The 17,424-nt window shown below is 40.6% G+C and overlaps 2 protein-coding genes across 3 annotated transcripts; both read left to right on the top strand.

The window, feature by feature from the left end:
• Window positions 1-1,883: 1,883 nt before the first annotated feature.
• On the top strand, window positions 1,884-11,942 carry LOC109878573 (malectin-like). Its single transcript, XM_020470782.2, has 6 exons — window positions 1,884-2,097; window positions 2,458-2,707; window positions 3,755-3,933; window positions 4,159-4,335; window positions 6,551-6,608; window positions 6,946-11,942. The coding sequence occupies exons 2-6, from the start codon at window positions 2,503-2,505 to the stop codon at window positions 7,191-7,193; spliced, it is 867 nt and encodes a 288-aa protein (XP_020326371.1). The 5' UTR covers window positions 1,884-2,097; window positions 2,458-2,502; the 3' UTR covers window positions 7,194-11,942.
• Window positions 11,943-12,348: 406 nt separating this feature from the next.
• Window positions 12,349-16,333, top strand: LOC109878543 (protein unc-119 homolog B). 2 transcript variants are annotated; one of them, XM_020470766.2, is made up of 5 exons: window positions 12,349-12,834; window positions 13,020-13,226; window positions 13,746-13,854; window positions 14,386-14,558; window positions 14,881-16,333. In XM_020470766.2, exons 1-5 carry the CDS (start codon window positions 12,597-12,599, stop codon window positions 14,991-14,993), a joined length of 840 nt encoding a protein of 279 aa, XP_020326355.1. In that variant the 5' UTR covers window positions 12,349-12,596; the 3' UTR covers window positions 14,994-16,333. The 2 variants fall into 2 exon arrangements, with proteins under 2 accessions (XP_020326355.1, XP_020326365.1); XM_020470776.2 differs by having other exon boundaries at window positions 12,371-12,834; window positions 13,020-13,133.
• Window positions 16,334-17,424: the final 1,091 nt, after the last annotated feature.

Here is a 17,424-nt window from a genome sequence, read left to right as displayed (position 1 = left end):
GCAGCCTACCATGATCAGAAAAATCCCAACTAGCAAGCAAGTCACAGCAATGTGTGTGTGTGTGTGTGTGGGATGGGGGGGTGGTAATTTGAGGTCAAATGTACATGTATGTAGGGGGTAAGTGACTGCATAGATCATGAACAGCGAGTAGCAGCAGCGTAAAAAAAGAAGGGGGGGTGCAAATAGTCTGGATAGCCATTTAATTAACTCTTCAGCTGTTTTATGGCTTGGGGGTAGAAACTGTTAAGGAGCCTTTTGGACCTAGACATGGCACTCTTCTCGACTGTCTCGGTGTGTTTGGACCATGGTAGTTTGTTGGTGATGTGGAACTTGAAGCTCTCGACCTACTCCACTACAGCCCCGTCGATTTGAATGGGGGTGTGTTCTGCCCTCCTTTTCCTGTAGTCCACAATCAGCTCCTTTGTCTTGATCACATTGAGGGAAAGGTTGTTGTCGTCTCTGACCTCCTCTTTATAGGCTGTCTCATCGTTGTCGGTGATCAGGCTATTAGGCTATTATTAGCAGCTCGTCGTGTCTGTTTTAATATTTAGGAATATTTCAATTTCTCTGGTCATAGCATGAATTTGTGCATGAGGCAGATGCAATGCGACTCGAGTTTCGCCATCAGGTGGAAGACATTGTCCCCTCTCTCTGGTCAGTCTCACAACTGAGACTAAACTCGAGAATTGATAACAAAATAAATCTCTGACTTCAGTGCGTTCAAGACAACTGGGTACTTGGGGGAAAAAACGAGATCCAACTGGGAAAAATAATTTTGAACGGACAAATAATTTTGAACGGACATCCATCTCGAAGACGGAAACTCAGCATATTTCCAGAGCTCCGACTTTCCGACCTGAAAATCACTTGCAAATGCTACACCTGATCTATTTTGTTATCAAAGCTCGAATTTTGAAATAACCTACAATATGGTCTGACGATAACAATATTGGCAGGACGGGCATAGGACAATAGCCACTATGCTGGGATAACGTTTTAGGCCACATTCCTGCATAACTCTCTTTATTTCGTTTTTTTTTTTTGCTGTAGATCTCGACTTGTTTTTTGATTGCCAAAGTGATCTTGACTCAGAAAAGGTAGGTGACCACTGATCTAAACCATCTTTGCCCAGAGAGCCCTCATATTAAATCTAAGCGTCAAATGTTACTACGGCAACGTTATTTGTTCATTCATTCTTTTTGACAAACCCAGGGTGCACTGCAAGCACGCTGCGTTGGACTCTCCTGATTGGACAAAATTTCAGACATCATTTGCGTTCCAGGTCGTCCATATTGTAGTAGCGCTGCGCCGATTATCAGATCACAAAATGCCTGAGAGAGAGTTTTAACTTATCGAGAGCCACGTTGTTTCGTATAATATTAATGTTCTTCCTGAGAAGTTGACACTTCTCCTAATATTGTGAAATTGGATCATCTGAATACTGCACAACCACAATACATACGACCTGGAATAGGGCCATTGCAATACAGTCGTTTAAACCCTTTTTTTTTAGGAAATTGATATCACTTTCGTCCTTCAAGTTTGCACAAAATACATCGCATACATGTGGACTGCAAATGTCGTTTTTATGAAATTCGTATATACATTCTATTCTAAATGTTTTATTTTCGAAGATTAATACAATTACGAATAACTCCCATTAGGTGTAATTGTGTGTATCTTTCACCTGCATTTTTCCAACTAAACAGCTTTGCATCAAACAGAACCTTAGCTCGTTGATATACATTGGTGCTATGGAATAGTATTTGATTCGTGAATCCGATGCATTGCTATGAATATGCTAAACTCTCTCTTTATATTTATATATAGAGAGAGAAAAAAAATGTTAAACTAATGCCATGTGATTGGTTGTCACTTCAGTCATTCATTTCCTCTCTACAGTGAACCAGCATGTTCACACCCTCTCTCGCCTCAGCCTTCATGCACTGTGTGTGCATCTGAGGAAATCAACGTCAGTTATACCGGTTTGGCAGAGAAGACTAAACGATCATTGCTGTCAATGGGAGCTGCAGTGTAGATTGTGGACTTCGATTTACATCTTGAAGCAAACAGGGATAGAAGCAAAGATTTTGCAACGTAAGAACCTCATATTCCGCTAGAGCTTCTGGGAACGTTGATGACCGAGCATTAAGTCAGCTAGCAAGTCACATAGATAGCTTTTAGCTAACAGATGAGACTGCTCAACTCTAACTAGTTATAGTGAAGGCCAACGAGGCTGTTCGTTTACCTGAGAGTATTTGAGATTTAGCCATGTTTAGTGGTTGCGAACATTTGCCAGCTGCAACCATTCAGCAGTCATACTTGGCTAATGTTAGTCAGATAGTTAGCTACCTAAATATATTTGACTACCTTATCTGGGGAGGGGGTGGGAGGGTTTTGTGCTGTCATTTATGCTAGTTGGCTAGCTAGCTACAATTGATGCCTTCTCTCACACAGCTTCCTTGGGCCACCTCGTGTGTGTCTGCTTGTACCAAGCTGTGTATGGCAATGCGGCGGGTAACGGTGCCATTGGTCGCCGGACTGGTCGTGGTGGTGGTGTTGTCGCTGCTGGCTGAACACTGTTGGGCGGATGGTGGGGGCCTTGCTGAACGAGTTATCTGGGCAGTGAACGCTGGCGGGGAAGCTCACACAGACATGCATGGCATTCATTTCAAGAAGGATCCATTGGAAGGAAAGCTTGGGAAAGGTGAGTATGTAGGCATGGCTGAGTCATCAAAATGGCTCTATTAGATTACTATTTCCTAATAGCAAATGTGATTACTATTTCCTAATAGCAAATGTGACTGCTAAATTGAATTGAACGCCATAGCCAGCTAGTCTGTGTGAAATTAGCTACAATTGTAGCCATTTGGCTAAAAGCAAGTGAAATATTTGGTTCTGCCAGAGGGTGATCATATGGTTGTAGAGGTGTGTATTTCCCATTAAGAAGATATTTCAAGCTAACTCATGCATTGTTTTGACTTCTGCTATTGAACCGATTTAACCCAATGAATAGTCAGTATTAGTAGTGCTGTCATATTTGTTGAGCTTCTTCGAAAATGAACCATCTCATGGAAGAATAGTAAACTCAACTGTGATGTTTATTTTATTTTGATATAACCTTTAACTAGGAAAGTGATAATGACTGATTCAGAAATGTATTTCTTTAAAATCAATTGGAAACTAAAAACATGAGCAGTTAAAATGAAAGTATATTGAGGTAAAGGATATATTGATGACATTTCTTGTTTGATTAATTATAGCCACTATGCTTAGTTCCACTGCATGTTCATAGATTTTTTTAAACACACTTCATTCTGAAGTGACATTTCATATTGTTTCTGACATCCATCCCAGTAAAACTAAAGACCAAATGGGTCTGTCTGCAAATAGAAACCAGACAGTTAAGGAAACATTGACACTTGGCACAGGTATCGCCTCTCACTTGCCAGAACAGATAAGTCATGAATATTTTAACATGCCACGCTATTGTTAGCCAGCAAGTTTACATCTCAAATTTTTAAAAGGACCTTATCAGCCATAAAATGCATGTGCTATTTTCCTGATTTTCACCGTTTGTGTGCAAGTACAGTAAATAAATGTATGCAGCCATCACTATACTGCTCCAGTACATGGGTAAGCAGATGGGCTTGTATTATGTGAGCTTATGTAAGGAGTGTGTTGGGTGCGTATGTGACAGAATTGCTTATAAATCGACAACATAGTGAACAATCTACTCTGTATTTCCCTCTAGCTTCAGATTATGGAGTGCGTCTGCCCATATTGCGCTCTAGTCCCGAGGACCAGATTCTCTACCAGACAGAACGCTACAATGAGGATACTTTTGGCTATGAGGTGCCAATTCGTGAGGAAGGAGACTATATACTTGTCTTGAAGTATGCAGAGGTCTACTTTGCTCAGTCTCAGCAGAAGGTACCACTCAGCTTTCCAATCAAATCATCAAAATATGTTTTCAGTTTAGATCTCAAAGTTATCACTACTGTAAACAGTAAGTCATAGTAATGTTATTCTAATTTTGCAGCAAATAATGTTGTTCAACTTAGATATTGATAGTCTCCAAAAAAATACAGTTTCCAACAGATGTTTTATTGCAAGTTAATTTATTAGTAATATATAAATACCTTTGACATTCTACAGGTATTTGACGTGCGTCTTAATGACCATGTGGTAGTGAAAGATCTGGATATCTTTGAGCGGGTGGGTCACAGTACAGCTCATGACGAGATTGTGCCCTTCTCCATACGCCGCGGTAAACTGAGTGTTCAGGGTGAGGTGTCCACCTTCAACGGCAAGCTCACTGTGGAGTTTGTCAAGGTGAGTTGACACAACCGAAGTGTCACTGCTCAATGTTTTCTCCTCTTCTCCTGACCCATTTAAAACATATTTTTCAGATGTGTCCTCAAATTAAAGTCGAGCACTAAAGTCATGATTACCTGCACACAACTCTGAATGTACAGTCGTGGCCAAAAGTTTTGAGAATGACACAAATATTCATAACACTCCAGCCTTGAGTGTTGACAAGGCTGGAGATCACTCTGTCATGCTGATTGAGTTTGAACAGACTAGAATCTTCAAAAGGAGGGTGATGCTTAGAATCATTGTTCTTCCTCTGTCAATCATGGTTATCTGCAAGGAAACATGTGCCGTCATCATTGCTTTGCACAAAAAGGGCTTCACAGGCAAGGATATTGCTGCCTGTAAGATTGCACCTAAATCAACCATTTATTGGATCATCAAGAACTTCAAGGAGAGCGGTTCAATTGTTGCGAAGAAGGCTTCAGGGCGCCCAAGAATGTCCAGCAAGCGCCAGGACTGTCTCCTAAAGTTGATTCAGCTGCGGGATCGGGGCAGCACCAGTACAGAGCTTGCTCAGGAATGGCAGCAGGCAGGTGTGAGTGCATCTGCACGCACAGTGAGGCGAAGACTTTTGGAGGATGGCCTGGTGTCAAGATGTGTAGCAAAGAAGCCACTTCTCTCCAGGAAAAACATCAGGGACAGACTGATATTCTGCAAAAGGTACAGGGATTGGACTGCTGAGGACTGGGGTAAAGTCATTTTCTCTGATGAATCCCCTTTCCGATTGTTTGGGGCATCCGGAAAAAAGCTTGTCCGGAGAAGACAAGGTGAGTGCTACCATCTGTCCTGTGTCATACCAGCAGTAAAGCATCCTGAGACTATTCATGTGTGGGGATGCTTCTCAGCCAAGGAAGTGGGCTAACTCACAATTTTGCCTAAGAACACAGCCATGTGGGTTCTCGCCCAGGCTCTGTCGTAACCGGCCGCGACCGGGAGGTCCGTGGGACGAGGCACAAATGGCCTAGCGTCGTCCGGGTTAGGGAGGGTGTGGCCGGTAGGGAAATCCTTGTCTCATTGCGCACCAGCGACTCCTGTGGTGGGCCGGGCGCAGTGCGCGCTAACCAAGGTTGCCAGGTGCACTGTGTTTCCTCCGACATAATGGTACGGCTGGCTTCCGGGTTGGATGGTGCTGTGTTAAGAAGCAGTGCGGCTTGGTTGGTTTGTGTATCGGAGGACGCGTGACTTTCAACCTTCGTCTCTCCCGAGCCTGTACGGGAGTTGTAGCGATGAGACAAGATAGTAGCTACTAAAAACAATTGGACACCACGAAATTGGGGAGGAAAAGGGGTCAAATTCAACAACAAAAAACACAGCCATGAATAAAGAATGTGAAAGTGAAATATTTGCTTATGCCAGAGGGTGGTCATATGGTTGTAGAGGTGTGTATTTCCCATTAAGAAGATATTTCAAGCTAACTCATGCATTGTTTTGACTTCTGCTATTGAATCGATTTAACCCAATGAATAGTCGGTATTAGTAGTGCTGTCATATTTGGTACCAACACATCCTCTGAGAGCAACTTCTCCCAACCATCCAGGAACAGTTTGGTGAAGAACACTGCCTTTTCCAGCATGATGGAGCACCTTGCCATAAGGCAAAAGTGATAACTAAATAGCTCGGGGAACAAAACATCGATATTTTGGGTCCATTGCCGGGAAACTCCCCAGACCTTAATCCCATTGAGAACTTGTGGTCAATCCTCAAGAGGCAGGTGGACAAACAATAACCCACAAATTCTGACAAACTCCAAGCATTGATTATGCAAGAATGGGCTGCCATCAGTGTGATGTGGCCCAGAAGTTAATTGACAGGATGCCAGGGCAGATTGCAGAGGTCTTGAATGAGAAGGGTCAACACTGCAAATATTGAGTCTTTGCATCACCTTCGTGTCATTGTCAACAAAAGCCTTTGACACTTATGAAATGCTTGTAATTATACTTCAGTATTCCATAGTAACATCTGACAAATATCTAGACACTGAAGCAGCAAACTTTGTGGAAATTAATATTTGTCATTCTCAACTTTTGGCCATGACTGTATGTTTGTTTATACCTTTTCTGTGTCACTAATAATTTTTTTGTGCAAATAATGGTAGGACTGTATTTCTCTGTATGTTCATTTGACACATGGCTTTCTCTGCTGTGAACTGATAACCCCCCCTTTGTTTTCTTAGGGTTATTACGACAACCCCAAGGTCTGTGCTCTGTATGTGATGAAGGGGACATTAGATGGTGAGCCTCATCAGTCTATTAACAGGAGAATATTCGGCAGTGCCAGTGAAAAATTGCATTTTCTAAGATGTTGTCTAAATAATTCTGAAATTATAAAAAAAAATTGTGATGGAATGTTGTATTACAAAATGATTGCTCTCTTTTTTTTTATCTCACATTCCTTTTCAATAACGTTATTCATTGTCTGCTCAAACAATTAATTGTATGCACAATCTAGTCTAAAGACATCACACCCTCTCCTCAATGTCTTACCTCTAAGTTCTGCATGAAATGAATTACACTCAACCATATCTTTAAACCCATGATCTCTCCCATCTCTATATTTTGTGCATCTCAGATGTACCAAAACTTCAGCCTCACCCTGGACTGGAGAAACGTGAAGAACTTGAGGAGGAGGAGGAAGAGGAGTCTGAGGCAGGAGAGGAGGGTGGTAAGAAGAGTACCTCGACAGCTCCCAAGTACAGGGTCCAGTCAGGCCCCAGAACACCAAACCCGTATGCGGCCGACAATAGCAGCCTCATGTTCCCTATCCTGGTGGCATTCGGGGTGTTCATCCCTACACTCTTCTGCCTCTGTCGGCTGTGAGAATGTAAAATAGAGGGGGAAATGGAACATGATGGACAAGAGACTGAAGGGGGGGGGGGGGGGGGGGGGGGATAAGGAAGAGACACAAGGAAAGTCTAGGCAAATAGACAGGTGTGAGCACGAGAGCCAATGGCGTTAAGTGGACAAAAAAGAGACAACCAATTTGGAATGCAGTGCAGGTGACAGAATAAAATGCCTTCCTCACTAACTTTAAGGTCACACAGATAAAAGGGGATGGAGATAGTGAGTTTGTGTATTGTACATCTTACACACATTTCCACCATGTTGCAAATTACCACATCACAAAGACATGATCTTGCATGAGACAGGATTGACCACTTTCGAACCAGGTTTGTCTTGTCTTGTAGGATGAGGCTGGGACTATACAGAGGGGTGCTGAAATGTGATTGGCTGTCCCTCTTTATAGATGAGTATGGCTTTGGATGAGGTGTGGCTTGAAGTGAATGCAGATAGGCTGCTATGGTGATCAACAAAAGTCAGGCCTAGTATTTAGTCAGATGATACAGGAGATAATATCCAGAAAATCTATTGATTCTTACAAATTTGGAAATTGGAAGTTTTAGTGAATGTATGTTTGGTGGAGATTGGAGGGGACAGTGGGAGACGATTGCCAATTTGGCCAATTAGGCATTTGAATGTTTTTGCTTGCTCTTTTTTTACTTTCTTTTTGGGTTTGATTATCACCAAACTTGCTAGTGTTGTAAAGCTACAATTTATTTGAGCTTTTGATACAAAGCTGTGCCATAATTTGTTGAGAAACAACATGCTAATAATTTCAACAAGTCTGTACTGTTACAGCCTCAGTCTATTCTATGGAGTAGAATTGATGTTTCATGTGTTTGAAAAGAAGGCCTATTGTGATTTCACATCTAAGGTGGATTTCACAATTACGTTGCATAATGTGTTTAAAAATGCATGTGTACCTCCATGGGACTATACCATGCTGTGCTGTTTCATATAACAACGCAAGTTTCCTCAAATGTGGTCACAGGTAAGAAGTCTACTTGTTGTGCTGGCATGCATAACTGTCTGTACTAGCAGGTACCTTTTGAGACAGCTAGACTATAGAGTTATCAGAAATTGCAGGGCTTGACATTTAACATGTTCAGCCACTTGTCTTCCAGTGCTTGAAATTAAGGGTGTCCTGTTGTCCCTGGGACAATAAATGTCTACGGTTCAAAACAGACAAAAAAAAGCAATGAGGCTGATACAACAGATCAGACCGTTTAGCTTAAAATGTTGATTAAGTATTATTTCTTCATATTCTATGCTCAACAATGTGCACATGGCTGTGCTATCTGGGAAGGTTCCAAAATGCAATTAGCGGGAAAACAGTTGCCAAAAGTGCACTGCACGTGTGAGTGGTTTCATGTGACAGAGATAAAAAATATCTGTTAGAAATTAAGAAAGGGGGGAGATCTAAAGATGCATCAACTAGCATGGGTTACTTATACGACTAGGATTATGCCTTTGGTGCTCGACAATAAAATATAAATGTGAAAACCAATAGAACATTTGGCATGTTAGGTGTTTAAAATAATTACTTCAACATTTCTATGGTTGTATTTTGGCTAGGCTACTTTTAAACAAGGTAAGCCATGCTTCATAAAATAACATAACATCCAGGTTTTATACAAGTTTATAGTTAAAATGCTGACCACCTCTGCTCAGATTCAAGGTGGGTGTGGTGCGCAACAGGCACTGTCTCCGGTCTTGTGACCATTTGATCTGAACAAAACATGCCTCAAGCCTTTAAACGTTGACTGGTGTTTGCCTATATTTATGTAATTAACAGTCTCATTAAAGTTTAGCTACATTTTACGGAGCCTCCCTCATGTCAGCATCGGTTTGGACATGAAGCTGCAGCCAATATGCATATCACCTAGACTTTGACATGTAGGCTTTTTTTATTTATGTACATGAAAAATAGATTTAAATGTTATTCCAATGTTGGCCCCTCTGATTTAATTCTGATCTGAGTAATTGTTTTGATATTGTGCAACAAAAAAAACATTTACTTGTCCATTCAGACAACTCCAAATCTATATTATTCTTCTCTACCTTTTTTATTTTTTTTGTACAATAAAAAAAAAAAAACTTGTCCCGGACAAGAGGACAAGCCTTAATGTTCGAGCCCTGGAGAGTTTGAATCCTTTGAGGGTTTACATGGCATTTAATCACATTGATGAAACCCTCTAACTTGTATGTGTTTTCCACTTAACGGTACATTAGCTTGGTTTGCATCTGGTGAAAGGCCACCTCTGAAAGGTTATCTGAAATAGTACAGAGTGATTTAGTTAGTTACTTTGCCAACATTGAGGGACCTGGTAATTAAACTAATTCCCAAGCAAGTGGGACAGGTCCCAAATCAGTAACATGTCTGAATTGTCACAGAGGTGCATGTAGTGTAGTCCTTTGTCATTGTCACTGCCTTTTCCATTCATGGCTGTGCATGTCTTCTTTTGATTCACCAAAGTGTTTTGTGTTGTAGAATTTTGTTCTATAAAACTCCCAGTAATCCTCTGTTCATAACACTGATTGATATAATTTCATTTTTTAACTCACAATGTTGGTGCTGGAGTGATGATTAAGTACTAGGTCAAGATATAACGTGAACATCAGAAGTTATCCCAATACAGTGTGTCATTAGAATGAATAACCGGAAGGGCCTACGCATTTTTTGTTGTATTTATTTACTATTTATGTAAAGTCCTCATGGAAAAACTGCTGGATTCTTTTAGTATATTGGAATATAAATGTAGGACTTACGTGTGTGTGTGTGTGTGTGTGTGTGTGTGTGTGTGTGTGTGTGTGTGTGTGTGTGTCAGCTATCCATAGCTACACAGCTACATAGAAGGTTAGAAAGTGAGCGGTGTTGGAAAGAACTAGTTGTGTTACACAACTTTTACTAAGGCCAACCAAGATTGTCAGTGGTATCCTAAATTGAAACTGGCTTTGAGTAGAAAGCTTAAGAGCAGCCTTCTTAACAATTATTATATTGCATTAAATTGTGATTCTTTTCCCAGAGAAAAGTGTTTCTAAAAGCCAGCTCCCCAAATTAGTTTGAAAAGTGTGCAATCAGTCAAATCAACATGCTGTATAAACAGTGGGCTTGCACCAGTCTTAATGATCTATATTTACCTTGCACATGTGAGTATCTATAGATGTGTGTACATGTTTCACTATTGGGAATATTTTCCCTCTTTCCCATCTCTCCATGAAATAATATTTTAAGTTTAGGCCAGTTTATTATTATTATTTTTGTCTGATTCCTTTCTGAAGCTGTTTTTTAAAAACTTGCCTTAAAGTGGACCGCAGCATTTTGTTATTACTAATCTCTAAGGTGTTCCACGGACATATCCATATGTCCTTCAATACAGTTAGCCTGGAAGTCAGTAGCTGCATGTTTGCATTGTTTTTGTGTTTATCTAACTGCCTCTGTATCAGGAACAAAGCTCTTTCCATGAGGGAAAAATCTTTTACCAAGCCTATTACACTTGCCTCTCCACACTTGTCATTGGTTTTATACTTGCTGAATACTTGACAAATAGATGATCCAGGTGTTATAAATTCTCTCTCACTCTTGTAGTTTCCCCCTCTGTTCCATGCTGCTGGAAAAAAATCAAGGGAGAGGTTACAATACTTGGTCAGCTGATAGTTGTTTGATTTGTTTTGTATAAAAAATACATTTACAAAAAGAAACAGTATCTAAGAGAGAAGCACCTTTGTTACTTATTTGAAAAAATGAAAAAAGTTTATTTAATTCAGTACCAAAGTTACAATCTTTTGTTGGCTAATTGAAATCGCTACACAGTTGCGTGTGTATATACTGTAAGGTACAATATCACACTTATTGTAGTGTGACAGCGGTTATTTTCTAATCTAAATATTGTTACTATTGAGGTGTTTTTAATAGTTAATTTTAAAGAAGATTGGCATTTCTGCTGGGGATAAGTTACAGCGGTGGCACTGTAGAAAAGAAAAGGTCTTGACTGACCACACTGACTGTCAGGAAGAGAGGAGATTGATGAAGCATGGACATTTTTACATGTATAGTTTAAGAAAGGGGTTTAATCTGAGATATTTACTTAATGACTAAAGGATTTGTAGCTTTTTATTCTTTCTCAGGATCTGTTTTGTTTGACTTTTTACCAGGATGTTTTAGTGGTGTGACAACTTGGTTTATTTTCAAAGCATTTGTCTGTCATTTGTTGTGTGTACATTTTATTTTAATTGAATCCCTGTTGCCTTGAATTTGAATACAGTTGTGCATTATCATTGTCAGCTTTGAGGTTCCTTTTTTTTGGTGTGCTTTCGATTACTTCATTGGATGTTTTATTTTTTTATTTGATTTTGCCCACCAAAGTCCTAGTGTGCAAAAATCCTAACCTTACTTGAGCTCACCTAAGATAAGAACCAAATACTTGCTACACCACTCTCCCATTAGCCCTACTGAGGTGCAGACGGAACAACCATACACTCTTATGAATCACAATGAGGGTATGAATTGATTAGTGTGAATGTGAAAGAAAGCGATCAATGTCAATAAGGAGTCCTACTCTACTTATTGATTTCTCCCACCCCATGAGGGCTTCATGCAGCAGGTGGACTGATGGAGTCCTTTGAGATGCCCCCTCCATACTCAGTTGTGGCTCTACAAATAACATCTAAGTGGGAACTGCTGATAAATGCTGTCTCTTTTTTAAATAAATGTGCTATTTTATCTAACTGGTGTTCTGGCAAATGTTTTCCATATGATTTATCTCATGTTTTACTATCCTTGGGGTTATTGTAGTACCCCCTTATGTAACTGAACTGTTCAACGTGCTGTATATCGTTGCGATACTATAGTCATAAGTAATGGGGAAACCCTAGAAGTAGAATGAGATATTTATATTGGGGTGACATGAAATGACAGTAATGCAGATGAGAGATGTAAGAAGAAGAGTTTATATAAATGTAGTGCATGGGCAAATTAAATAAGTATGGTCAAATTGCTCAATATACTAATGAAGTTGGACTGTACTCGGCTGCGCGTTCAGCAGGACACAACGTTTTGGAACGTTAAGATATAAATAGGATATGTAGAACAAACATGTCTCTGACATGTAGATCAAGGAATCATGTCGGCTCGATTCGTGGCATTTCTATCTGCAACTGAACGTGACCGCTGGTGTTCTAACTGGAATTAAATTTACTCGCTACGTTTCTAAACAGTGTTCCCTACTGGTAACTATGGTAACCACCTAGCGTTTTAAGCCAATTACAATCGACTATTCTCAGCATATGTTCTCCGTAGAGACGCTTCGCCATCTTGAATTTAGTAAAAGTTGCAGACAGCCATCGACACAGTCGCCTTAACAAACACAAAACAACCAAGATATGAGCGGCTCTAACTCTCGAAACAAGACTGCAGCCACAGTCAAAGGACCGGACACCGATATCGGCCCAACTGCAAATTCCAGGGAGCGAAAGTCCGGTGGAGGTGTACTGAAGAGACTCAAATCGCGACGAAATCAAACCGATAAACAGCGGCCTGTTATTACAGAAGAAGAGCTAAGGGCGCTAGGAAGACACATCACACCGGACGAAGTCCTTGGTCTGCGTGCTGTTACACGGGGTATGTATGCCGGCGTTGATGGGATTTGGATAAGATTCAAGTTAATGTATTCTATCTAACGTTCCCTTTGTTAGTGAACTAGCAAGCTAAATTTGCACCAGTGGTTTGAGGTAACCAAACAAAGAATCCGTAAACACACCAGATTCCCTGTCTGTATGTGCTTCTAACTACGAATTTCCTTCCAGATTATCTATGTAAACCTGAGGACAATGTCTACAATATTGACTTCACACGTTTCAAGATTAGAGATCTGGAGACTGGGACAGTGCTCTTTGAGATTGCTAAACCTCACAACTGTGGTAAACTCAAATGTCTTGCCCAGCATGAAGTTTCAACTTTTCCACCACACTTTTGGCACAGCATAAATAGCTTGGATAGGCCACATCTTAAAGGTAAACTCAGCAATATGACATCATTATACACATTGGAGCGTATTCCTACTTACAGAAATCAAGTCCAGGTCATTGTCAACTTGAACAGGGCACCAGGCTCAATCTGTAAAACAGCCTAGTTGGAAAAACCACTGCTGACGGTGCACTCATGTTATTAGGTTGGGGTACAAAACTAATGCTCAAATCTGCGACTATATTTTCTCTTTCCAATGAGGACTTGCCTCATTAGAAGGTATAAATGAGAATGCCCATAGTCTTGGCAGATTTTAGCATTAGTTTAGTAAGCAGGAAGTTGCCCCGCTGTGTATGATGTAGTATAGCCAAGTCTACTTAGAAGGGCCCAGACCAAATTAATCAGTCTATTATTTCAAGTAAGGCATAACACAAGCCAAGTTATTCCCCCTATGATAATTGATGTAATCCTTACACAAATGTTGTAGATATCAGAGATGAAATCAGAGATGACATGTTGACACTTATTTGGATGTCAATTACATTTTAATTCATGTTCTCTATCAGACCCTGAAGATGAGGAAGAAGAGAATGGAGACGTAGACACCAGTGCTGGGCGCTTTGTGCGGTATCAGTTTACGCCGGCCTTCCTCAGACTGCGGACTGTTGGTGCAACGTAAATCAGTGGATTAAACAGGAAACACCACATTCATTATTAGAAATCATATAACTCGTAGTTGAAAAACCACATACTGTGATTATACTTAAATGTTTCATAATATATGTGCTTTCTGCTTTTCAATATGGCAGGCTTACCTCAAGCTCTAGTATGCTGTTAGCACCCTCAAATTCAGTACAGGTCCATTGCTTATAACTCAGCAGTTACTTATGCAGACGAATCATGATCTCAGTTTCATGCTCAATTTCGTTTGCTGGTGTGGCTTTGCAGCTCTGGCAACCAATCCAACTGCGGTTACAGAGACGATTTGGCAGAGCCCTGACACCACACTTAATGCTTTTCTCCTAAAGTTGTTTTACATGGCTGGCAACAATACAATTGAAATTATCATCCTTCTTTTTGACTTTTAGAAATATAGATGGTTAATGAATAAAGCTTCAATTCTAGTAGCTTAAGCCATTTCATGCAGCTATGTTCAGCATGTCCCTACCAGTATCTCAAGTGCCTCTCTTTCTTCCCCGCTTTCAGAGTCGAGTTCACTGTGGGGGACCGGCCTGTTAACAGCTTTCGCATGATAGAGAGGCATTATTTCCAGGATAAAGTTCTCAAGAACTTTGACTTTGACTTCGGATTCTGCATCCCAAACAGCTGCAACACTTGCGAACATATCTATGAGTTTCCCCAGCTCCCTGAGGACCTCAGTAAGTCTAATAGTAGTAGGAGCGCACCAGCAATGCCCCCTCTCACTTTGTCTATCATCTTTGTTTTAGCCTGTATCCTACAAGCTAAAGTTCAGACTGGCCACAACATAGCTAGCCAAGTCTGTATACTATACACATCCATACAGAGCCAGTCAGGCCACTCAAATTGTAAGGTAAGTAATGTGGTACTAGACAGTCACATGGATCCCCTTCAGGAGTAATTTACTGTAAGCCAGGCTAATGTGCATTCTGCTGTTCCTTATGAAGTTATTTCCAAACTGAAATCCCTTGTTTTGTTTTTTTCCCTCTCTTTCTTTTGAAGTTTGCCTAATGGTGGAGCACCCGTATGAGACCAGGTCAGACAGCTTCTACTTTGTGGACAACAAACTGATCATGCACAATAAGGCAGACTACGCCTACGATGGGGGCGAGTAGTGCCTGAATATTAGCGTCTTGTGTGCAATGCAACGCAACGCAGCGGTCACATTGCCCCAGAACACAACCACAATATAGCCCTTTTGGGAACAGGAGTATACTTTCTCCACTTCAGACATTCCAACAAACTTTACCAGCCCCCGGTTTGGGAAAACAGGACCATGTCTGCCTTCAAAACAAGTTGATCGTTTATTTGTTACCTCGTACCCCTCTGTTGCTGGGACTCATAGGAAACTTTTGTCAATCACTCTTTTGTAATGTTGAACATGTTTTTCTTTTCGAACATTTAAATGGTTACTTTTAATACGTATTATTTTAATCTGCCTTGAGTTAGTTCAGTATTTGTTGCAATATCCTTGTTTTTGTTGGAATACATTTAGGCATATCTTGTGGGTTTGTGTAACTAATCAGCCTAATGATCTAATACACTCATTCAAATTTAATAATATTAGTTTCAAGGGTTGCCATCTCCCTGGTGAAAGGCCACTCTGTTACCAAACGGCTCTACAGAGGGAATCTGGAACTTTACATGATCCCAAAGTGAATGTTGAATACTGGATATTTTTAGCCCGTAAGATGAACACTGGTTGAAGTTGAGCATGTTGTTATTTTGTCTACACAACAATAGTTGACAGATGGCAATCCAATTGCAACTTTTTGATACCACCTAATTTGATTGAACAAGTAAATACATTTTTGCTACTCATTGTGCTCTAGTAACAATCATTATCCTTTGCTGTGTCTTTCCTCCTCAGATAGTCTCACAGCTGAATATTTAGCCCACTAACAAATGCTCAAAGACTTAGAAATCTTGCCTTGATAGAAGCTGTATTATTCATATTGGGTGTCCCATTTCACCTCTAGCTGTATATACAACCAATAATCCCTGTTGGCTATGAGACATTTTTGTATTAACTGCCATTGGTAGTAAGTCACAGATGGCACCCCTGGCCTTTTCATGTTGTTAGCATTTGTGACAGTGCTGTAAATTTACTTGCAGTGTGTTTGTGCCTGCTGGAGTGATACTGGGCCTCCCAACACTAAATTAAACCTCTCCATGGGCCTTTGTATTCAGACTGTTAAACTCGAGGCTTTGTGTGTGAGAGAAATCCCTGTCAAGTCCAGCTGTCGATCAGCTGTGCTCTGCTACACATCTCCAACACTCATCAACAGTAAAAAAAGAAGGCTGGAAGAGATTTTGTGGGTAAAATATTTTTCGGCTATGAAATGATAACTACAGGTCAATGCTCAGTGGAAGGTATGTGATGATGATCACTTTCTAGACTTGTGATATGTGTATTTTTTTTTTATTAAAAATTACAGTTGCTGATGGAAAATTGTGATGGCATCCACCATTATAAATTCTGTATTTCTAATAGCGCCCTCAAATTGTTAAGATGTCGCCAAAGAGAATAGCTGACGTTTTACATGCCCGTAAGCAATTGTTCTGGGTTTTTGTGTGTTTGTGACTTCGGTTTTGTACATAATGTTGCTGCTACTGTCTTATGACCATGAACTGGAAGAAGCTTTTTCCTTTAACGAGTCCGACGAGAACGATATATACTGCTCTCCTGTGAACAGGCCCAGATCCCTGTCATTTGCTTGAAGAAATGACAGAAGAAGCAGATCGGTCTGTCTTTTGAGAATCCATAGGCGAGTGAGTAAACTCCCACTGCCATCAATTCTACTTGCTAGCATGCATTCACTGGAAAATAAAATGATCCTACCAACGGGAAATTAAGAACTGTAATATCTTACGTTTCACCGAGTCGTGGCTGAACGACGAAACGGATAATATCAAGCTGAGGGATTTTCAATACACCGGCAGTGTGTATTGGTAAGACAAGGGGTGGGGGTGTGTGTCTTTCTGTCAATAACAGCTGGTGCGCAATGTCTAATATTAAAGAAGTATCAAGGTATTGCTCGCCTGAGGTAGAGTACCTTTTGATGAGCTTTGGACCACAATATCTACCAAGAGAGTTCTCATCTATTATTCGTAGCTGTCTATTTACCACCACAGACTGATGCTGACACTAGGACTGCACTCAATGAGCTGTATACCGCCATAAGCAAACAAGAAAATGCTCACCCAGAAGTGGTGCTCCTAGTGGCCGGGGACTTTAATGCAGGCAAACTTAAATCGGTTTTACCAAATCTTTACCAACATGTCACATGCACCACCTTTACTCCACACACAGAGATGCATACAAAGCTCTCCCCCTCCCTCCATTTGACAAATCTGACCATAATTATATCCTCCTGATTCCTGCTTACAAGCAAAAACTTGAGGAGGAAGTACCAGTGAATCGCTCAATACGAAAGTGGTCAGATGATGTGGATACTACGCTACGGGACTGTTTTGCTAGCACAGACTGGAATATGTTCTGGGATTCATCCAATGGCATTGAGGAGTATACCACCTCAGTCATCG

This window comes from Oncorhynchus kisutch, linkage group LG3 (assembly GCF_002021735.2).
Source record: "Oncorhynchus kisutch isolate 150728-3 linkage group LG3, Okis_V2, whole genome shotgun sequence".
NCBI lineage: Eukaryota > Metazoa > Chordata > Actinopteri > Salmoniformes > Salmonidae > Oncorhynchus > Oncorhynchus kisutch.
This window is presented reverse-complemented; position numbering and strand designations above follow the sequence as displayed.